The sequence below is a fragment of the Paramormyrops kingsleyae genome, chromosome 9 (assembly GCF_048594095.1).
Source record: "Paramormyrops kingsleyae isolate MSU_618 chromosome 9, PKINGS_0.4, whole genome shotgun sequence".
NCBI classification, from domain to species: domain Eukaryota; kingdom Metazoa; phylum Chordata; class Actinopteri; order Osteoglossiformes; family Mormyridae; genus Paramormyrops; species Paramormyrops kingsleyae.
The window spans coordinates 29,208,747-29,232,442 of NC_132805.1; the positions used below are offsets into that span (position 1 = coordinate 29,208,747).

General features: G+C 47.2%; 1 protein-coding gene across 1 annotated transcript in view; it reads right to left on the bottom strand.

The window, feature by feature from the left end:
- tg (thyroglobulin) overlaps nt 1-23,696 on the bottom strand; it is a 40,936-nt gene that overhangs the window by 11,965 nt on the left and 5,275 nt on the right. Inside the window, exons 7-39 of the mRNA XM_023813614.2 lie at nt 22,650-22,793; nt 21,352-21,537; nt 20,113-21,165; nt 18,646-19,242; nt 18,312-18,542; nt 17,745-17,882; nt 17,451-17,528; nt 17,188-17,300; nt 16,984-17,104; nt 16,689-16,895; nt 16,215-16,409; nt 13,413-13,558; nt 13,139-13,295; nt 12,534-12,698; nt 12,216-12,365; nt 11,959-12,123; nt 11,201-11,323; nt 10,995-11,113; nt 10,683-10,791; nt 9,682-9,879; nt 9,157-9,318; nt 7,240-7,326; nt 7,053-7,136; nt 6,525-6,662; nt 6,244-6,417; nt 4,719-4,830; nt 4,545-4,624; nt 4,259-4,402; nt 4,022-4,087; nt 2,560-2,694; nt 2,073-2,237; nt 1,690-1,894; nt 18-105 (exon numbers count right to left, since the gene is read on the bottom strand). Of these exons, the coding sequence (XP_023669382.2) occupies nt 18-105; nt 1,690-1,894; nt 2,073-2,237; nt 2,560-2,694; nt 4,022-4,087; nt 4,259-4,402; nt 4,545-4,624; nt 4,719-4,830; nt 6,244-6,417; nt 6,525-6,662; nt 7,053-7,136; nt 7,240-7,326; nt 9,157-9,318; nt 9,682-9,879; nt 10,683-10,791; nt 10,995-11,113; nt 11,201-11,323; nt 11,959-12,123; nt 12,216-12,365; nt 12,534-12,698; nt 13,139-13,295; nt 13,413-13,558; nt 16,215-16,409; nt 16,689-16,895; nt 16,984-17,104; nt 17,188-17,300; nt 17,451-17,528; nt 17,745-17,882; nt 18,312-18,542; nt 18,646-19,242; nt 20,113-21,165; nt 21,352-21,537; nt 22,650-22,793 (6,035 nt within the window). The remainder of the gene's footprint in view (nt 1-17; nt 106-1,689; nt 1,895-2,072; nt 2,238-2,559; nt 2,695-4,021; nt 4,088-4,258; nt 4,403-4,544; nt 4,625-4,718; nt 4,831-6,243; nt 6,418-6,524; nt 6,663-7,052; nt 7,137-7,239; nt 7,327-9,156; nt 9,319-9,681; nt 9,880-10,682; nt 10,792-10,994; nt 11,114-11,200; nt 11,324-11,958; nt 12,124-12,215; nt 12,366-12,533; nt 12,699-13,138; nt 13,296-13,412; nt 13,559-16,214; nt 16,410-16,688; nt 16,896-16,983; nt 17,105-17,187; nt 17,301-17,450; nt 17,529-17,744; nt 17,883-18,311; nt 18,543-18,645; nt 19,243-20,112; nt 21,166-21,351; nt 21,538-22,649; nt 22,794-23,696) is intronic.

The following is a 23,696-nucleotide window of genomic DNA, read 5'->3' on the forward strand; positions in this document are numbered from 1 at the left end:
GCATGATGCAGACTCACGATGCTGACGGGGACGAAGATGTTCAGGTACAGACAGTCCTCGCTGAACCGAGCGGAGTCCCCGAGTCCTGGCTGCAGACAGCTGGGGCTACAGAAAAGCATAGGACAGGACAGCATGGTAGCGAGTGTGGAATTAATACGGTGCCCACCCTACCCCTCGGAAGACAGACAGACAGACAGACAGACAGACAGATAGACAGATAGATAGATAGATAGAGACAGACAGACAGACAGACAGACAGACAGACAGACAGACAGACAGACAGACAGACAGACAGACAGACAGACAGACAGACAGACAGACAGACAGACAGATAGATAGATAGATAGATAGATAGATAGATAGATAGATAGATAGATAGGATTACAGACAGTAACCAGGGGTTAAAGTGGTGCAGAACAATCTAGAACTGTGTTCCAGCACCTTTGCTGAATAAATAAATTAATTTGATCTGCATTTTCATACATAATAATGTCAAGTAGCTTTATTTATTCCTGTGCTGCTGTCTGGCGGCCCTTCCAGCTGCCATCGAGAGACAAGCTCAACGAATCAGAAAGTAACGTCAGCTCACAGCTCCGCCCCCAGGCTCGATACTTTTTCCATTCTCATCCCTTCTCTTCAGTGAGCTCATGTGCGCAGATAATCTTGTGATTGTGGCACTAATTAGCTACAGTTGGGGAGCAAGTGTGAAATGAGTTTCCTTTTTCTGAAGTGGCAGATTTCAGATGCAGCATTTGAGCAGAGCTCAGCAAATATCACCAAACACAGAAGCCGTTTTACGTGCAGCTTGGCTATCTGACTTGCTAGCTACTGGTTTGGTGGCTGACACTTTGGCTAGCACTTTGACTAGCTTATCTAGAGTGGCGTTAGGTTCTGCTCAGAAGCGGCACTGACTGTCGGGAGTTCCCTACAGGCTGCCCCTCCCCGGGTCTGCTTGTGCTCGCTGTCAGAGCGGGTGAGGGGTGCGACCGCTGGCGATCACTGTCAGAACTGCCCTATCTGTCTGTCTGTCTGTCTGCGCTCACTGTCAGCGCAGGTAGGGGGATGATTTTAGCTAGTTTGAGGCTACATCCACACTGCTATGTTCTCATTTACAAACGCAGACATTACTCTTTGTTTTTGCATTTCGTTCACATTTCGTACCCCGGAGATTTCAGCCCCCAGAAATGGAGACTTTTATAGACGCTCTCACACTCATATATTTCTGAAAGCTCCATTTCAGAGTTGCAGTGTGGATGAGTAAATGCGAAAAGTTTTGAAGACGCAGATTGTAAAAGCGCCCTAATTGGTTCCATCACCCATCACGTGGCCCTGATTTGATCCCACTAGTTACACCCTCTCATCGGTCACCCTACATGGTATTCCAACATGGCGGATATGGAGATGCTGCTTTTAGTGACATTCTCCCTGCTGCTGGCCTGCATGCAGTTAAATAGCATGTTACACGGATGACTGTTGCATATTTGCGCAAAGTAACTATTTGGGTCAATTCAGGAGTCATTTTGAGGCGAGTCATTTTTTTATGGCTGCACCATTACACCAGAGTTCCCCCCACCTGCTAAATCTCACTTTAACCCCTGACAGTAACCATTACAAATATATAGCAATAGGCAGTACGAATGACCTTTTATAGCGACAGGCGATCGAATTTAAACAGTGAATCCCAGTTACCGGGGATAGGTGGCGTTCCAGCTTCCCGTCCAGTCGGCGGGCTGCGGGGCACGGAATCGGAGGCCGGCGATGGGAGCATGCGCGTACGGCACGCCGAGGAAATGCAGGACGCGCTTGCTTTCCGAGCTTAGGCGAGTCACTTGCGATCCGCCAAGGAGGTGTCCGTGACCAGGGATGAAAACAGACTCCAGAGACGGCTGCATGCCTAAGGGAAAGCATCGCCGCTCGTTAGCGGGAAGGCTAACTATGCCAGCTTCCCTAAATCTAATGAGAAAAATTAGTCTACACAGAACCACAGACTGTCATTTTACTTCAGGGCTGATTTTAGGTACCAACAACAATACAAAAAAGAAAAAAAAAAACAGTAAAGAAAGTCTCCACACCCAGCCTGAGATAGAAATGGAGTGCCGGCTCTTTGACGACGAGACGGCAGCCGCGGGACCCCCCAGCTGGGGCACAGGCGTGGGTGTCGGGGTAGAGCACACAGCGCAGTGCGGATTCCCGCATGTCCACGGCCACCAGGGAGCAGGCCTCGTCCATCAGGCAGGCTAAGGAGAAGAACATGGAAATCGGGACTGACACCAACAATGAAAACACAGCTCATGCTCATCTCCCCTGCATCTTCATGAACGTGAAGCCTCCTGCATTGAGCTGTATGGTGGCAATGAAGAGTCACGATGGCTCACGGCAAAATTACAGCTCACAACATTTCACGAGATTTCAAGGGAGATTTAAGGCGTTCACAATACTAGGATTACAGCACAAAAATGACTTCCTTTGCATATTTTCTCTTCATTTAAACCATGGCAGGGAGAAACTAAGATCAAAATGGTGGACTGGCCTGCAGAGGAGAAGGCGGAGGCTGCTGACCTGAGAGACACCAGTCCCTGGATAGCTCCCGCTCACCAGCGATGTCCTTGCTGAGATGAATGACGTCATACATGGAGACGGACGGGTCAACCAGCACTGAGCTCATGTCTAGAAGTCTCCATTCGCTGATATTCACTGCCAGGAGCAGAAGTAAAGAAACAGATATGAGCTCTGGAAAGTTCTGAAAACAAATATGGTGGATTCCAAAGAGCAGCAGCGTGAGTGTGTTTTTGTACCAGAATGGGTGCAGTTCTGCTTAACACCAGGTGCCAGGGGTATCACGTCTCTGGGCCCAGCTGGCGGCCTGAGCAACAGCCCAGTGACCAAGGAGCAAATGAGCCACATTTATTCCCACTTACATGCTCTGTCTCGCTTAAAGGGAATGCCATGTCGCGCTTAAAGGGAATGCCGTGTCTCGCTTAAAGGGAATGCCGTGTCTCGCTTAAAGGGAATGCCGTGTCTCGCTTAAAGGGAATGCCGTGTCTCGCTTAAAGGGATTGCCATGTCTCGCTTACACCACCATCGGACCGTGTTCACATGACAGCAATCTGAGATACAGTAAGTGGGTAGCACAGATACACACCTTATAAAACTGATGCTTCTAAAATGTTCTGTGAACTGATTCTTTAGAATAATAAATTGCAATAGCAGCCATATAAATATACATTTTATGCATATAGATATATATGTGTTTATATATGCAACATATACTGCCAATACACATATATGCACACCACACACATTACATTTATTATACATTTATATATAAATAAATATTTCCACGACCCTGGCCAGGATAGACGATTACAGGACAAATGGACAATATGTAATTCTTAACGTAGAATGGAAAACCTGAAGAGGCTGACTATTTCCAGCAATAGGTCAGAAGTTTTCAACCAAATATGAGCAGCTAATCTTAGCTGGTGGCTGGGCCTTTACCCATGGGGCACGATCGGGCATAGCCCGACTACAGGGTTCCTCATCCAGACTGATACTGGTCATACATGACAGATATAATAAAGGCAGATATCAGCAGCAGAAGTGAGCTTCCTCCGCAGGGTGGCTGGACTCAGCCTTAGAGACAGGATGAGGAGCTCAGACGTTCAGGAGGGGCTCAAAGTAGAGCCGCTGCTCCTCCGCATCGAAAGGAGCCAGTTGAGGTGGTTCGGGCATCTATCTAAGATGCCTCCTGGACGGCTCCCTGGGGAGGTGTTTCAGGCATGTCCAACTGGGAGGAGGCCCCGGGGCAGACCCAGGACACGCTGGGGAGATTATATGTCTCAGCTGGCCCAGAAAAACCTTGGTATTCTCCCGGAGGAGCTGGAGGAGGTGGCTGGTGAGAGGGAGGTCTGGGCATCCCTGCTTAGACTGCTGCTCCTGAGACCCGGCAACAGATAAGTGGCGGAAAATGGATGGATGGATGTTTAATAAAGTTATTTTAATGTTTGTCCTTGGAACGTACCATTCCGTAAAGGTGCAGGGAGCTGGAAAGGGGGACAGAGCTGGGGACTTCTTGTCCACTGGTTAACTACAGAAACAGGGGAAAAACAGACATATTCAGAATAGAGGTAGAATACACAGAATGGGGTCGCATGAACAGAGACGAGGCAGTCTGCCGTCACATTGGGCATTAGGACCCCGCAAGCTCCACCCCACCGCAGCCGCAGAGAGGTGAGGGTCACCATGGACCCGCACGCACCTGGCTTCTCATACCAGCCGAAGGGGAAGACGCCGGTGTCCGCTTTGGAATCAGAGCAGTCCATGACACGCCAGCTGCTCCGCCCCCCTTCCCCGCATGTCTGCACCCCCAGGCTGTTCAGGGTCAGACACAGCGCGTCCACACCTGGGCGGGGGCAGCGGACCCGGCGTCAAGCACTAACATTTATTTATAAAGCAAACACTTTAATTCAAAGTGATGTGCGGAGACATGAGGGTTAGGGCCTTGCTGAAGGAGCCCCCCCATTGTCACGGGGACAAACACACACCAGAAGGCGCGGAGTCTCTGATGTATCCGATTCCTCTACAGCAGGGATCCCGATCACAGCGCTGCTCACACTCAGCAAACCTGCGGCCACACAGATCCGGTTAAAAAGCTGCAGTGCAAACAGAATATGAAATGCGGCACTGGAAAGGAGCGAGAGGACCCCCTGTCACCTCACCCCTCGGGTATGGGCTTGGAGGCCAAACTGGCACGGCTCCGCACAGAGTACGACACCATCTTTCTGAACGGCACACGGCTATAGAAGTTCTTCATGTTTCCAGTTGCAGCAACTGCAATCATACAAATAAACAAACTGTAAGTGGGCAGGATTACAGGGATTTTGAGTAAGTAGGCAGGATTTCACCTAATTTTTCCTGCCTTTTAACCAGAAAAGCATTTCCTCACTCAACGTGACTCCTCTCCTGAGTTGTGACTCTGACCCACATCACCTTGAATCAATTTCCTTCCTTGGGCTGAAATGTTCTGAGGAATCTCCAATGTCAGGCCGCCTGATTCGCTAACCTTCATCTTCATAACACACGAAATTATGTAATTCGTCAGTTACTGTAAGCAGCAAAGGGCAGCAGCCCAGGTGCTGTCTCACATTCCACCCAGGTGCTGTCTCACATTCCACCCAGGTGCTGTCTCACATTCCACCTCGGTATAGCGCCTTTACCAACAGTAAGCCGAGATGCCGGGAAAATAAAGTGAAACTGTGTTCCAGCAAGTTCCCCCCCCCCCCGGTAATTTCAATAACATGTGTGTGATGTGTGAGTCACTACATTTTTATACAGTTACCTTCTTACTGGACAAATAAAACTCATCGGCCGCCGCAGAGCAGAAACACCATCCGCGTTTGATTATTTGAAATCACTAATAAGCGCTGTTAGGACACCAGTAGGATGTAGTATCACATGCAAGACCGAACGCAACAGGATCGCTCTCTGATTACACAGGGCTTTGACAGGGGTACAAAACCTCAGGCCCCACGATGAGAAATGGTTTGTCTGACCAGCTGATACTGTTACATACTGACAGGCCGCACTGCAAAGTTCTGTATAACGTGCTATGCTCCCAGGCATGAATCCATGCGAGTCAGATGGTTTGAATTATGAAATTATGCCTTTATGATGGTGATTTTCATGTTTAGTGATAAGCTGTACGATACTTTCTACTGAAAGGGGATTGTGTCATAATGCAGCCATGCTTCCAGTCCATGCAGCAGTCGCAAGGTTAAACATCTCATACAGTGTTTAACACTGTATCACACTGTCTTATTTTTTTGTGATTGACAATAATTATTCATTGTTTTCTATCTGTTTGTTTTTTTAAATTATATTTCTTTTATGTATTATTTTACTACCTAATTCTTATTTCTTGTATACAAGTTTTTGTGTTATCTTTATTTATAAAATTAAATTTAAGTTAATTTTTAATAATCCTTTATTCCCTCAACTATAAAGCATTTTCGGTCAACTCCAGTTGTTTTTAAATGTGCTGTACAAATAAATTGACTTGACTTGAATGATTTATTCGTCATATCATATTCAAATTCAGCTTACGATAGGTTTATCAGTAGAAAACACCACAGTAAGTCAAGGAACATCGCTGCACTATTCTGAAAACAGATAAAAATGGCATTGTCTTAAACCACCACGGCAGCTTCCAGGTGTGGGCAGTAGGGGGCGCTAGTGAGCACGTACCTTTCTTGCTGTAGGCCAGTCGGGGGGCCTGGGGCAGCACGAGGCTGCAGGCCCGTCGCAGCGGCTGGTCATAAGCGCCGCAGACTCGGGTGTCGGGGTACAGAGAGCAGGTGAAATAGAGCGGCCTGTCGTCCCGGACGTCGGCCAGGTGACAGAGCGCCACCTCCTCACACCCTGGAAAGCACACAGCAGCATCCATCCACCTGCCCTCCACATGTGCATACTGTATAAATGCGGGGGTGAGCCCGGGGTGGGCGGGGGAGGGATGGGGGGCGGCCTACTTTTGAGACACCAAATCTCTGCTTGGCGCGCTGAGTATTGGTGCTTGAAGATCCGATAGAGCAGCCGTGGGACATCCTGGCTAGAATCCACACGGACGGCTCCGCTGTCAACAGCGGAAAACACGTCCTCAACACCATCTGTGGATGTGGTGTCACGGTCAGAAAGGAGCGTGAAATCCATCCATCCATCCATCCATCCATCCATGCTACAACAAGTAAAGGGTCAAAACAAACCACTGGAACAGAGGAACAAGCCATATGGGATTGGGGTCCATCAAAAGGCCCAAACACACACACACACACACACACATAGACACACTCACTCAAGTAAGGAGCTCATCATGATTAAAAGAAAAAAATGACCAATAATTGTTAAGGATCTCTCATGCATAGCATAAACCCATAAATGTAGAAATGCTTTTTTATTGATACTTTATAGATCCCTGCTAGGAAGTTGTCTTTCTTCCATGTCCCAACTTGCTCTCTATGAGACACACATGACAGACCCATACTGGTTTTCAAGGTTACCTGATACTGGGACCTGTGGGAGCTGCGGAGGGGCGACACTGGGGCAGGCAGGAGGCGTCTTCGGACGGGTGGCCAGGTCCGACTCTGCAAATGGGGGGACGGGGGCATCAGCACGCCGTCACTGACACTCCATGAGGCCGCGGACTGAAAGCGGCGAGCAGCTCTGACCGCTGGGGAGGTTTCCTACCGTTCCAGAAATAAACGCGCTGGAAGACAGTGACTGACGCTTGGTAATCCGCTTTGCTTTCGCCAGTCGCTGGTAAGGCTGCATCAGCTAGACAAAGTTTGCGGAAAAAAACACACAATTATCCAATCCAAGCATGTTAAGGAGCAGGGATCTGAGGCTGCAACTCCCTAATTAGGTTACTAATTAGAGGACTGATTGGCTAAAGAGTCCTCACACCTGGGTTTGAACAGCTGACCTACAGGTTATCCCAAAAACCTGCATACACACCGGCCCTTTGCGGATAAGATTGGCCACCCCTGGGTTAGACAAACCCCAGTGCAGCTGGGGGTTAAGGGTCTTGCTTAACGGCCCTACAGTGATTTCAATGACACAGACAAAGTGATTTAAACCGACAAACTTCTGATCGCAGGCACAGCATCTTAACCCGCTGTTAAATGACTCAACCACAGCATGACTCAGGAATGATAAATGCATCACAGGTGCAGACCACAGCATGACTCATCATAGGTGCAGACCATAGCATGACTCAGGTATGATAAATACATCATAGGTGAAGACCATAGCATGACTCAGGTATGATAAATGCATCACAGGTGCAGACCACAGCATGACTCATTATAGGTGCAGACCATAGCATGACTCAGGTATGATAAATACATCATAGGTGAAGACCACAGCATGACTCAGGTATGATATAAAAGCTCAGCATTTTGGTGACCTAATTCTGCTGCCATGACAACATGACCCTGCTGTCCTGACCACATGACCCTGCCGTCATAACCACGTCACCAGTGACCACCCCACTTACCAGGTACATCTATCTGTGTTTGTCATCAAGGTCTACCAGTGTTTTTAATCAAGGTCTATCAGGGTTTGTGATCATGCTTTACTCATGAGCTACTTCTGAAGGTCCGTATCTTTGCCCATCATAAAGCATCTCATTTCATGACAGCCTCCATGTATGGTTTACAGAAGAGAAACAAAAAAGCCGCAACAATTCCTACACTTTTGCATGTGATACCAAATGACAGGGGGCTGAAAAACTGTGGAAGTGTTTTCCCACAAACATTACAATCTTAATAAATATATACTGGTTTGTGAGCATAATTCGTTCCGGAATCATGCTTGTAATCCAAAGACCTCGTATATCAAAGCAAATTTTCACATTAGAAATAATGGAAACTCAGATGATTCGTTCTACAACACAAAAATATTCATATAAAAATTATTAATACAAAATATGAAGTAAAAATACATAAAACAGATTAACCTGCACTTTACCTTTGAAAAGAATCGTGGATGGTGTGAGAGATGAGAGAGAGGAGAAGAGGAGGGTTATTTTGTAGGATGACTTTCACTATAAGTAACGGAATCACTGCTATCTGTTGGCTCACTGGAATCTTTTTCTTTTTGTGTGACTTTAACAAGGAACCTATACAATGACAGCTGCTTTCGCCTCCTTTTCGATTTCGCGGAAATGTGGACATTGCATTGTCGTTAAACAGATTCATCGCTCGCACTGCTACGGCCTTATTCGGGTGGTGCTTTTCTACTATATTTTGACTATATGAGTGAGGGACGCCGACTCAGACCGAGCATGGGAAACGATTACCCACAATCCTGCAGCACGAGAGAGGGAGAAGAACCATCGGCTCAGTTGTGAGTACGTGACGGTAGGCAGACAAAGTCTATATGTAATACTCGTATTGCAAGACCTCACTCGTTTATCAAGTTAAAATTTATAAAAAATTTGTGCTCGTCTTGCAAAACACTCGCAGACCAAGTTACTCGCAATCTAAGGTTTTACTGTAGAACAAAATTTAATTCTGCTAACTTCCAAATGCTCACATTGGCTAATTGAGGGTTAGAACGGGCCAGGATTACTCTGCCCAAAGCAGAGCCGCAGTCTGTACTTACTGACGGTGAAGTTTTGCCCTCCCAGACTGAAGGTGAACTCTTTACTGTACTTGACCTTTGACCCGCAAGGCTCCCTGCCATCCGCCGGCCCATCTGCGTCCCAGTCCGCGTCGCTGCACATGAACACGTCTGGGTGACTGAGCAGGCTGCACATGATGGTGCCTGAAACACATCAGAGACATGGGGGAACCTGCTCCAGATGACTGACAGACCCAGGCAGAACCTGAGGCAGAACCTGAGGCAGAACCTGAGGCAGAACCCAGGACTCCTCAGGGAGACCCAAACCCGCAGTGAACGATAAACCCATTAAAAAAACACAGTTGAAACCAAAACCTTGCAACAGCAAAATGGGGAATGTAAAATCTGTTATTAGGCCCAAAGAAAATCTCCACGTGTCACTGTGGTCATACAGAAATAAAGCAGAAATTTCTGGCCAAGCAGGCGTCTGGTTTCTGCAATGGCCTGGCTAATTCTGAGGCTTTAAGCATATCAGGCACCACAGAGACCCTGTGGTTGAAGGCCCACCCCCATTGAAGACGTTGCGGTTGAGGATGAAGCCATCACAGCAGGCGTCTTTGCTACAGGCCTCCAGGCAGAAGCGATGGACGTCCGTCAGCGAGGCCCCCGCCGTCCGGAACACCGCTGTGCGGTAGGCACCCGAGCCCACCTGCCGGAAGGGCAGCCACTCCAACGTCTTTGTGGACCTGGTGGTGAACTCATGACCTTCATCAGAGACCAAGAGGACAGGCAGGAAAGTCAATGACTGGCTCCAGGGCATCTGTACACACAGGACAAACTTAATAAATGAAATACCAATTTTTATGCATATATTTTTTTCTTTTTCTTTTCTTAAATGTCACTTAAGTGGCTGGATATTAACAGGGAAACTATTTGGCCACAGACCACACCTGACACCAACTGAAAGTGGTCCCGGTGATCCGAATTACAGCTCACGCTGACTGAGCCTAATCTACCCAGAACTGTCATGGCTTCCACAGGCCTTGAAAGATCATTTAAAACTGACAGATTCATCCCCATAATGAGCCTCACTGCAATACATACTGTAATTGGGTAACAAGGGCATATTTTAGTAATACACATTCATAAGAAACATTATAAAGCATTATAAACATGCCTATAAATGTTAATCAAAAGGCATAACACATTATAGCCATGTGTATTATGCATTATAAATGCTCTATGAAGCTCTCATCTATAATGCACTATAGATACCTTTATAATGCATTATAATGGTTGGTGTAAGCATTAAGGATGCTCTGTACTGCATTATAAAGGTATCTATGGTGCATTATAGACAAGAGATTCATAAAACAGTCATAATGCATAATACAATATGGTTATAATGTGTTATGCCTTGTGATAAATATTTGTCATGTTTATAATGCTTTATGAATGCATTACGAATGTGTTTATAAATTACTTAATTATAAATTTACCTAAGTGTTACCCATATTTGTCCAGTATGCAAATTAGCGCCCCGCTCTGACTTAATAACATGAAGCTACCTTTCTTCCTCAGCACTACGAGGTTGTCCTTGTCACCCCCTTTCAGCCTCAATAAGCAGCGGAGGCTCTGGTGCACATCAGCGCCTGGATTTCCCATGAACCCATTTGCCTGTGGACATCAGACAAATGACATGCTCATGTTCATAAACGCATGGCAAAACGGAAATAACAAATACTGTCGTTTGTATCACATATCAATCCAAATGTTACTTGTGCTCCATAACATTACAATAAATAGGTAAAGCATTCATGTGTTCATATTGAAGACGTAGCTGTAGGATACAGTAAAAGACTGGATAAGGCTTTTAATACCTGGACAGCAGCTTCACACAGGACATTAGCACTATCGGTGCTGTAGATGTCGCAATGGGTCTGATGATCCCCGTCGGTATAAAGCGCCAGGTGATGGCAGGCCTCGTCCTCAGAGCAGCCTAGGGGTTTGGACGGCCGCATACACAGACCTCAATGCTTAAACTTCTTAAGCTGAAATACTTAGTCAAGGGCGCAGCGCTGCATACCAGCCACACAGTCTCTGATGCCCTTCTGGAGGCCTTTGTCCGTCATCCTAGAGCTCAGAACAACGGCTTCTTCTGCCTCGAGGATCAGCTGAGATCTCGGCACCGTTTCAAATTTCTCCATCACTGAATTCAGGTAGGAAAAAAAAGAGTGGATTAAAAAAATATATATCTATTTCACAGATTCCACATCTAGAAACCATTATAAAGCGAAAGGTCATTTTATCTGAAGTTACATTAATATTGCCATGAAGCATAAGCTAAAATTAATTTTGACTTTAACATCAAGACTAAAATTACAACTAAAATGATCTACAGTATGTTTTTATAACAGAATTTATCTATTTATCTTCCAACTTCAAAGTAAATAACTGAAATGTCCTCGATTGCTGCCACCAGGGTCGTGGGGGGGGGGCATGGATACTAGATTCAGGGGGCCTTTATAGGGCCCCCCCAAAACCATCATCAGGGGCCCGTTGGGCAAATTGTTTAAATGCAGGACCTGTAGTTCTTCAGAATGAAAGTAAAGGCCCTAGAGGGGACCCTAGGTGACATTTTCTCAGGGGGCCCAGAATTTCTAGCTATGCCCCTGGCTGCCACACACTGATCATGTGATCACAGGCCCCAGCGAATCTGTACCGCAGCACTCCTGATTATATGGCACTCCGATCATGTGATCAACAGTCTAGGCAGATCCATACCGCAACACTCTTGATCATTTGACACTGATCATGTGATCACGGGCCCCGGCGGATCCCTACTTCGACACTCTTGCTCAGCTGGGGCGTCATCAGCAGCTGTCCAGCGCATTCGCCCGCCGCTGGGGGTGACACAGATCCAGCTGCCGGTCTGAGCATCCCGCTGGACTGGCTGAAATTGTCCCTTCGTGGTGCAGCTCATGCCGCTCCTCTGACACTCAGTTACACCTGTGTGACAGACACAGCCACCATCGCCAAGGCTCGAGCGACACACAGGCATATGTGCACACGGCCAGCGGCAGAGTCTCTACACAGCTTACAGTGTGCTGCTCTAAACGCCCCCGCTGACACAGTTGACGTGCCCACAGGACACCTGCTGCAGAAATCTCGTCCTTCCTGGTCCTGGTAGGTACCCAGTGGACATGAGGAGCAGACTTGGCCAGCAAAGAACGTCCCCACTGGACACGGCACTGCCACAGGGGAAGCGTGATTAAGCATGTGGAGAACATGCAGCAATTCAGTGTTCAGATGACAGGAGAGCACTTTCATACAGGATGACCAGGGGGATCATAGACCATGTGATCCTTGGACTACAATATCACAACAACGTTCCCAAAATGCAAGCGGGGAATACACACCGCATCCCGCAACTCCAGCCACGCGCAGGTACCCCGGCAAGCAGCTGAAGCTCACAGCTGGGGCCTGGAGCCCGACGGAGTCCGGCAAGAAGACGGAGCGGAAGGCGGCACTGCGGATCACATCCGGCACACCCTCTGCCAGCCTCCAACTGCTGAATGCCAGATCTGCAAGAGTTCAGAGAGTAAAGTAAGGTGCACGGAAGAGATTGAAAAACTTTACAAGCCTTGTGCAACAGGTTGACCGGAATGCTTACTCTTTCAATCACAATCACAAGACTAAAGACAATGCAAAACATTACAAACAGTGCAGAACAATATAAGATGATGCAAAACAGTACAAGTACTGTAACTGCAAAACAATACAAGACAGTGGAAAATAGTACAGGACAAAACAGTGCAAAAACTAGAAAATATGCTGATGAAGTGACTGATAAAGTGACTTATAAAGTGCAGTAATGGTGCTATAAAGTGCAGTTGCCATCGATGTGACTGTCACGGGAAATATGGATGGGTACACCATGCACAACAGTCAAAAATGCACAAAGCGGATCTGAGGACAGGCAGGACCGGACCGCCGGTTGGGCGGGGGGTTCATTCCTCCTCACCCACGTCATGTAGATCAGGCAGAGCTTCCACGGGGATGTCAGACATGCGTGCCCAGCGCGTGATCTGGAGCTTGACGATCCCGCCGTCCAGGCACTCCAGAGACACGGAGGATGCATTACAGATGGACAGGGAGCTCCACACTCCAGAGGAGGGCATCTGTGACGTAGCACCAGGCGGGAACAAAATCCCCATAGTAAAGATCACCAAAACCCAACATTGGTGCACAGATCACCACCAGAATTTTATCCTTCCAGGGGAAAGACCCTGCTCTACCTGCAAGCTGCACAGGCCATTGGCCCTTAGAGCCTGGAGTAGAGCAATCCGAAGTCCAGAGGACTGGGAACTGCAGGCCTCCTGCTTTGGAGACAGGGACAGTCGGAGGGAGATGTCAGCCTGGACCAGCTGCAAGCCCTGGGGCCCTGGGGGAGAGCAGGCCAGAGGGGGGTCAGTAATATGGAATGCTGGGAGAGAGAGGGGGGATGGTCTGTAATAAGGAATGCTGGGAGAGAGAGGGGGGATGGTCAGTAATAAGGAATGCTGGGAGAGAGAGGGGGGATGGTCTGTAATAAGGAATGCTGGGAGAGAGAGGGGGGATGGTCTGTAATAAGGAATGCTGGGAGAGAGAGGGGGGATGGTCAGTAATAAGGAATGCTGGGAGAGAGAGGGGGGATGGTCTGTAATAAGGAATGCTGGGAGAGAGAGGGGGGATGGTCTGTAATAAGGAATGCTGGGAGAGAGAGGGGGGATGGTCAGTAATAAGGAATGCTGGGAGAGAGAGGGGGGATGGTCTGTAATAAGGAATGCTGGGAGAGAGAGGGGGGATGGTCAGTAATAAGGAATGCTGGGAGAGAGAGGGGGGATGGTCTGTAATAAGGAATGCTGGGAGAGAGAGGGGGGATGGTCTGTAATAAGGAATGCTGGGAGAAACAGGATGGTCAGTAATATGGTCAAGCAAATGAGAAAAGAGAAAATGATAAACAATTACTGTACTTCCACAAAGCAACAAGCACCCAAAAGTATACGTATGCAAAAGTATACGGCTGAAAACTGCATGACCACCGCTACACCTAACAGATTGTAAGAGACTCTACTACAGGCAACACAACAGCAGAAAGAAATGAATCCATAAGGAGGTAAAATTCAGCTGAATTAGAAGAACAGATGATGGCAATTTCATACCAGTCGCGCAATGAGTACATCTGCGAATACTTTTGCGAGAAGCAAGCCCGACAAATGGCCATTAGCTCAAACTTTCCATAATCTGTGGTAAAACTTCTATTAACAGTCTGATTTACGGAAGTCCAGAAAGGACACACTTTGTTTTTTTCTTCCCGTTATCTCGAGATGACAAGATATTTATCTTGTGATCTCAACATAACAGAATTTATCATCTCGAGATCACGACTTTTATTTTTTGATTTCCTATGTGAGATAGATAATTGCTGTAACTGCCTGCTTCACTGTGCGCATCACAGAATCAGCACACAGCACTATGCTATTGAAATAAACCCCCTGTTTGAACCGCTAATAATCTAATAAGATAATAATCAGTCTTAACCAAAATGTATTGTTTCTGTCCACTTTTGTCATTGTGAGAAAATCGACTTGCACTCTTTATGAGGGTGTGCCACAAAGGAGGACTTCTCAGTTAGATGGGTTAACTTAAGCTACAAGTCATGATTGTCCAATCAGAGTTTAGGTAAGGAGCATTCCTATTAGACAATCATGACTTCTAGCTTAAGTTAAGCCATTTAACAGAAATTCTGCTTTGCGGAACACCCAGAGTTGCCAGATCCACGGTTTCCCCCCCAGTTAGGCTATTTTGAAAATACAGTTGCAGGTATATATTCAGAGGTCACAGGGTTGCGGGTTTTTGGGGCTGCTTTCATGATGTTCCCCAGCAGCGGATTATAAGACTTAAAATAAATTAATTATTATGAATAGTGACTGGTAATGCTGAGTAATACTGAATTGCTAGTCACTTGAAGTCAGAGACAGACGTACACGGAAAGCAGGGATGGCAACTCTCCCTCGTCCGGTGTGACACTCTTCCAGACTCTCAAGCAAGCAATCTTACGGCAAATATATATATTATTCCATTATGAACCTAAAATTAGCTAGATCAGTTTGCAAACCCTGCAGACTAATTATAACGTAATAAAACTGTTACATCCGTGTAAATGCGTCTGCATGTGTGTGCAGACTAGTCTCGAACAGGAAATCTCACTCCAGCCAGTTGATGTGACGTCATTGCGTTTAGCTGTGGTTTTAAAATTTTAACTATTTAAAAATTAAAACATTTGAATGTGATCGGCATGCAAAATACTGGTTTATTTCTTTGAGATACAGTATACTGGGATTTCAAATACTGGGTTAGTTTCAGCTTCCGCTTGGCAGATTTTAAGCAGACCTTGGACTGGAGATTTTTGCTAGACCCAGCAACACTGGGAAACCCCCCACCCCCGATAAAAGTTATGTGGCAATCACAAGAAAATGAGTGATCTCAAGATAACTTTGTTATTTAAAAAGTTATATAATACACAGTATGTTTTATATAATATGCATATTTTATATATGTTATTTGTTAACAAATTTGTTGTTAACTTTCATCATCTTCAGAAAGCGGGGGAGAAAAAATTTATGAATCTCTGGACTTCCATTCTGATTTGGCGTGAGGACACAAATCAAGCAGGTTACAATTCACATTTGCAGCACACGTGGTAAATGCTAGAACCAGGAAGTAAATAGGGCAGGTTGCCAGAGTATTATCCAAGTGAATGTGAGAAATGTAACAGCTACAACAAGATGTGAAGAGAAACAACATAGCAATAGGCACGTTCCCACCTCAGGAACTCGGCCCGATTGCAGTTCCTCAGATGTAGCCCCTGAAAAGTGGCCAGTGGAACTACCAAAGTTACCATTCAAGGTAAACCTAGAAACTTAGAATCAGAAACCTGGTTCCAGAACTTCAGTGGGAAAGTGTCTAAAGTCAGGCTAAGCTGAGCAAGTTCTGAGCTCTGCTGCGCCCCATTGGCTCACAGACGGAAAAATGCGACTGGAACAGTGTGTAGTTACTTTGGCAGGCTTGAGAAGGTGGTGCTTCCGACACCCATTTCTTGGTGGCGATGTCACACAGGAAGCCAGGAAGTGTGTTAAAATAGCCCTGACTGCACTGCAGATGGCACAGCTGTTTCAGCTCCAACGGCTCATCGCAGAGAAGTGCACCATGGGTAATGAGCACATCCTCAAATGGAAGTGGACACTGTGGCGCTGAAAAATGAAAACATAGAAACCGGAGCACAATTCAGCTTGATAGTCAACAGCTAGATATCCTAATGAGGTCAAAGGATTAAGTATATCCAGGTTAAAGTTCACACATGCATCATGAATGGGGTATATAGCAGAGAGACGAGGAGCAACAAGTAATGCAAGATTGAGGTTCTTAACCTAAATAATCATATATTTTTATTACTGAGCGAATTACTGACCAAAAAAATGTGGGGAAAAAAATGGAACAAATAAAATAAAGACGAAATGTGGAAAGTGTACCATGACAGGCTGGGCCCTTTGCAGTGCTACGTGTGACTCTGGTGCCAGGAAGCTCCTGGCCACTCTGTGGCTGGACACACCAGCAGTCGTCCTGGTCACACTGAACCGGAGTAAAGAGCCGCCCATCCTCCTGGCAGTCTGGCTCATAGCCAATCCCTGCTTCGCGTCGGGTCACCTGACGCTTCAGCATCTCACACCAGCCGGGGCCTGTTGACATCCAACAGGCGGAGAGCAAGCGGTATCGTTTTAGCATTCTTCAGGAAGGTGGGGGTACAGGTGCATTAAATGACCTTACATTGCAGGTCCCCGCTTTTGCTGCGCGAAGCTGACTGGATGGCTCTGCTGGTGACGGGACTGACACACCAGGCCTCGTCGCCATCCAGCTCTCCCGTCTGCAGGATCGCAAAACCCCCATCCTGAAAAGCAAGTCCGTCGCCTCAGTAACCAAGAAACAACAAACTCATGAAAGTAAACACCCCAAACGAAAGCACATGCAAACCTGTTGACAAGAAGGAACATGCGAAGGAAGTTGTTTGATACTAGTTTCAGAGACTGATGGGATCCAGCCAGAAAGCAGAGCCCGTGTCTGAGCTCGCTGGCATGGGGTCCCACCTGAAAGAGAAATCAAAGCTATAAATGTGAAATCCCGCAGTGGCCGGGACCAAATAGCTGGAATAAGCAATATCAGCTGGAATAACCCACTTGCTGATACATCACAGGACGCCCACTAATGACCCCAAACACTGCACAGAACACACTTACACTGCGGTAACTGTGCAGTGCGCCCGGTCAGGGAGCCCTCGATGTAGCTGCCATCCTTGTCAACACACCAGCAGTGGCCTGTCTCCAGGGCATACACAGATAAAACATGGGCACGCATGCTATTAACTGCACTAGAAGATTAGCCTTCACCAAAATAGCTTTTCATTTAATACCACAAAGCCACATAAAACCAGAGAGGCCTTAATTCAGTGGCTAATCGTAACCTTAAGGCAAAAGCACCAATGATAATTAATACGGGATACTGTCAAATCAGACCACAGGAGAGCATGTGACCTGTGCTGTAGTAGCACTGCTTGGGCAGCCATTGGCCATCGGCGTCACACTGAGGACTGTAGGGCTGGTATCCCAGCAGGAAGGCCTCTCTCCCCAAAGCCGGGGGACCGAAATGAGTCCGCCAGGAGAAACGCAGAGCTGCAGGAAGGAGCCGGCAGAGAGCAGTCATCACCATCAGCTCATGAGCATCTGGAAGATACTACGACGACCGGCAATAGGGAACTTTCTTAAATTCAGTTACCACGTGCAGTGCATGTCATTTTATGAGGAGACAATCAGCATGGAGCATGCAGAGCGATGGTTTGTCAGGACTGAAGCCTGCAGTTAGAAACTTAACCAGAGCTGCTCTAGAAAAGTCATGCATCTGCTAACATGCGAAAATTCACTGGAAAAAAGCGTAGCAATTAGGTAATAAATAAAAATAATAATTATTATTATAAGCTCAGGTCACTCGGGAGAAGCAGCCGCTCTATATCTCTTAACACACCGTTAAAATGGTGAGTACATATGACAGGTTAAGAAGGCTTCATATTCACATCTCAGACTGAGCATCAGTGACTGACATACTGGAGTGGGCAGCGAGGTGCAGGGCTGAGTCTGCAGAGCTCAACAAGCGCTCAGATATGAGGCCCCCAGGCAGGTCGTTCTGGAGCTCCTCTGGCGTGAGACTGAGGCCTCTGGCTAGCAGGAAGCTGTAAGCTAGGGGCACGTGTGAGCCGTTGGAGACCGAAATCACATCCTCTGCCTCCTGCAGAAAGCGGCTGAGCTGACGGTGCACCTGGGAGCAGGGGCCCAGACCTGGAGGAGGAGCAGAGGGGCACAGAAGAAGCCAGACAAATCAGGATGAAACCGGGACAGAGTGGAGAGACACAGTATCTCTGTAAGGACGTTCTTCACCCACATTTTGGAATTTGGTTGAGCGTGGCTTCGGTGTCGGCGATTGCGTCTCCGTTTTCCCCGACACACCAACAGCGGCGGAGTTCGAAGTGTCCCAGGGGCTCGCTGAAGTCCGACAGCTGCCCCGGGTAGGCGGTGATGTTCCTCTGGAGCAGCCGCCACAGGCTCAGCGGGTTCAGGAAGATCGACGGCCCGGATACCATCTCCGGATCACCTTCCAGAACCTCCTGAGGGACGTCGCCGAACTCTGCGTACCTTGAGAGGACAGCGAAGACCCTGTGGTGCCCGGCAGCAAACAGCTCCTTCAGGAAACCATGGAAGGAGGCCATGGCTACAGCGTTTTCCCCATACGCCCTGATGGTACTGATGAGCTCGGTGATGGGGATGTCTTTGCCAGCACCGTTGACATTGACCCACTCCCGGTAAAAGGTGAACGCCGACTCCGGAGGCCCATCACACTGGACCGGGTGCCAACTACCAGCCACGTCACAACGAGGTATGTGGAAATCAGAAAGTCGGGGCTTCGCAGATGGAGCCCACAGCACAGACCGGACTGCGACCACAAACTGCTCTGCTGCTGCAGCCTGACAGTCCGTGGGACCTAAACAGGCACAACAGACATGATGTCACCTTCCATTCAAGCCCTAATTGTAACATTACAAGCTGGTTCAACCGCATTTTAGCAATCAGAGGACAGGAAACCCATATGAAACTCAATGACTGATAATATTAAACATACTGTGAGCTGGATTACTTGGGCTGCCGGTCAGCACCAGGGTTTGCAGCCAATGGGAAACAAGGTCAGCAGAGGGAACCAGGTGACACTGGGCGGTGACTGATGACCAAGGTGGGTAGTTCTGGTCCAAAGTTAAATTCCAGACTATGATTATATTTCAACCAACCAGTTGAGTACTCCGTGACTCTTTATACTCTAGTAGTTGGTTGAAGTAAAATCTTGGTCCAGACTTTTAATCTCTGGACCTAGATTAGCCACCTTTGCTGATGATACAAGATAACCCCCAGGATAACCAATAAAGGAGGATGGAATCAAACACAGACCAGGGGTAGCGTGTGTGTGAAAGGAAAAAAAATCCAAAAACAACTGAAAAACTATTCTTCCCACAAAGTATAAGGAAGCAAAAATCAGAGGCATAGCCTTAGTGTTTACCTCCTTATCAAGATTTAAGCTCTGCAGTTGTTTTATGACAGACATAAGTTATGCCCTGGCAAGTCTCGGGAACATTTAAAGGCACGGTGGGTTACTCAACAGTTATGATAATAGTAGGAAATTACATGGTGGCTGCCAAGGAGATTTAAAATGAAAGCCTCTGGACGATTTGGAGCCTTCTGAGCCAATCAGCCACCTGTAAGGCTTGCAGACAACTGAGGACGCATATGCATCTGGAAGTGCTCTCAGGTACCTGGGCCGAGGGAGTCTAATGCAAAAACAGACGCAGCAGGAAGAACTCACAGTGCTCGCTCTGGTTGAGGGTGACAGCCCCTCGCTTCCCCCCACTGCTGTCCACACAGAAGCAGTTCCCCCCCGAGCACTGCCGCACCACGAAGCTGCCGTCGCTCTCGCACTTGGGCACGAAGAGCTGTGAGCCCGCAGATTGATTGGCCCGCACCCTCAGGGCTGTCTCTCTCTCTCTCTCGCACTGAGAGGGGCACCGGGGCCTCCGTCCTGAGGAGCGCGAGCCTGGCACCTCCGTCCCATGGGAGTCGACACACCAGCACTCCTGAGCCTGACACTGCACCTCCTGGTAGAGTCCTGAGTCCGTGCAGGTCGGTATGTATGCAGTGGAGGAGTCCCTCTCACAGGACCCAGACTGGGAAGTCTGGAAAGCAGCGCGGAAAATGCTTCCCACCTCTGTGCTGTCTTCTGCCTGTGACAGTACGATGGCATCTCGCAAGATGTTAAGGAACTGCTCGCTCTCCAGCATCTGTCCTAAAAGCTTCATAAAATTCTGGTTGCTCCTCAAATTTATTGACCGGCCAAAAGAATCTTGGATATCCTGGTCTAAAATCACACTGTCAGTCCTAACGACCATCTGTGGGGAGAAGATCTTCGCCAGCTGGAGGAGATCTTCACTGGCCTGCATGAGGCCAACTTGGGTGAACAACTGTCTGAAATTAAAAGTGCCTCTACTTCCAACAGCAGCAGTGAAGTTAAAATTCCCAACATTTTTCAGAAACTTTCCCCCAAACAGATTTTCCTGCAGTCTCTTTGGATTAGCAGTCAGACTCAAAGCTTTAAGGGCCTTTGCCCCAGACGGGAACAAACCCTGGATGACCTCAGCGAGAACATCTCCAAAGTCAGATCTCTCTGTGTCGGGAACAGAGAGCAGCAGGCCAGACTTGGCAAACAGCTCCTGCACTTCTGGGTTACACAGGCTAAGAGGCAGAGAGGCACTGGGCCCTTTAATTGGCAGCTTGTTTTGTTGGCTGAAGGGACCAGAGAGACCGGAGAATACCCTGGAGAGGGCCAGCCGTCTCTCCGAGGGACAGTCTTTAACTGCATTTCCTAAACAAATAGACGTAAACACATTATACTGCATACTGATTCTGGAATAACATAAGTAGCAATGATAATGTTTTTTAAGGCATAAAATGAGCTCAAACTGCACAAACACATATAATTTTCACAACCTCATTGGAGTAAGATTATAACAGGGGAGGAAAGGGAAGAGGGACGGGCTGGCGCACTCACTGCAGTCCAGAGGCCCCCGGAGGCGCCGCGTGCCGACAAGCTCATTCCCCTCAGAGTCCACGCACCAGCACTGCCCGCCGGCCTGGCACTGTGTGGACTTGTAAGTGCCGTTTGCGTCGCAGGCTGGCACAAACACATTCCCCGCTCTCAAAGAAGAAGATCGCTCACTCTCGCATTTAGTAAGACCTGCAGGAGAAGCGATAAAACAAATGGGATATAATGAGATGCTGTCCAAACGACAACAATGTATTTCCTGAACGCCTCATCCCCCCATCTAATCCCCCCACACACCCCTCTATACACTCTCCCCACCTTTCCAAAAAGCCTTTACTAAACTCAATTTTATATGATCTGTCTCAGTGTAATCAGGTTCACCAGATTTGTGTCTGTGGCTGTCCTTTTATGTGCCACCACTAAGTATCATTGCTTCAGTTTTGGTGTGATCTATCTCAATATGAAACAGGGCCCAGATCGTTAACTCTAAAATGTTCCTGGGAAGTTTGCAAAAGATCCATCAAATACTTTTAGAGTTACTGTGTTCATAAGATCAAGTGCCTTCTATAGCAGCCTTTCCTTCCCTTGCTGCCACCAAGTTCTGTTGCTTCAATTTTGGTGCATTATGTTTCAAAATGAAATGAGGTGTAGTTCTTCATCCATATAATGTTTGGGTAAAGCAGCAATAAGGTCTATGAAATAATTTTAAGTTATTGTGCTAACAAGGTCATGTGTCAGAGAGTACCCCTCTCTTTGCTATCACTATGCAGTGCTGCTTTAATTTTAGTGCAATGTCTTAAAATTTGACCAGTTCCAGATCTTCTGTTATGCAATCTGTCTGCAAAGTTTGAAAAAGATCGATCCAATATTTTTTGAGTTAACCCGCTAATGAGATGTATCTGGATGGGAGGTAGCAGCAGACCAGTCCCTAAACCATATGTATTCCCAGACTAGGGAATATAGTGAGAGCAGTACTTCCCAATGCAGTCCTTGGGGACCCACAGACAGTCAGTAGGGAGCTGGGAGAAAACAAAAATATGGACTGTCTGTGGGGCCCAGAGGACCGGATTGGGAAAGACTGAGTTAGACAACAAACTCAATTTGAAGAGCACTTAGCCAAGCTGGGGTGGGGTTCACTGGTGCAAACTGGGATTCATTACCCCAGCGTTCAGGTTCCACAAGTTACTTGAGCTAAGGTATCAAGGGCTTAGTAGATGTGGGGGTGGTGCAGTTTATCACACACGTGGACAGCTCTTTGGGGGGGGTGGGGGTTGGTAGGGGTCCGTCCCTGAGTGCATACTTACATCGAAACCGCCCACTCATGAGCAGCTGAACCCCCAGGAATCGCCTTTGCAGGATGCGGTACATGTTGGATTGAGCAAATGAGCGCGTGGACTCCATTGTGGAGAACGCTGTGTCATATACCTCATCCAGCAGGAGCTCCACGCCTGCACAGAACACACAAAGACAGCACCTTATTAACAGAGCATACCATACAAATCAGGAGACCATCCGTCAGATATCCATTTCTGTGAAATGAAAAGACATCTTATCCATGCGCTCAGGGCTTTCGGAGGAATACCTTGGCAGATACAAGGGGCCCAGCACTTGCCAGGGGCCCATGAATATGTAAAATTATATGTAAAATTGGACTAGGGGCCCAAGGTAACATTTTTGTCAGGGGCCCCAAAATTTCTAGGTATGTCTCTGTGCATGCTCCTATACTGCTTTTTAGCTGTATTAGTCAGTGTTAGCTATTGTATCTCACCTCTATCAGCGAATTAGCTAATGTATCTCCCCTGTATTAGCCAGTGTTAGCTATTGTATCTCACTTCTATTAGCAAGTTAGCTAATGTATCTCCCCTGTATTAGCCAGTGTTAGCTATTATCTCACTTCTATCAGCGAATTAGCTAATGTTTCTCCCCTGTATTAGCCAGAGTTAGCTATTGTATCTGGCTTCTATTAGCGAGTTAGCTAATGAATCTCACCTGTATTAGCCAGTGTTAGCTATTGTATCTCACCTCTATTAGCAAGTTAGCTAATGTATCTCCCCTGTATTAGCCAGTGTTAGCTATTATCTCACTTCTATCAGCGAATTAGCTAATGTTTCTCCCCTGTATTAGCCAGAGTTAGCTATTGTATCTGGCTTCTATTAGCGAGTTAGCTAATGAATCTCACCTGTATTAGCCAGTGTTAGCTATTGCATCTCACCTCTATTAGCAAGTTAGCTAATGTATCTCACCTGTTTTAGCTAGTGTTAAATAATGCATTTTCCCTTGCATGCCCATTAATTTCATTGAAGACTCCAAGGTCAACTCCTCAGTATTATTTCCGTAGCTCGAATAACTAT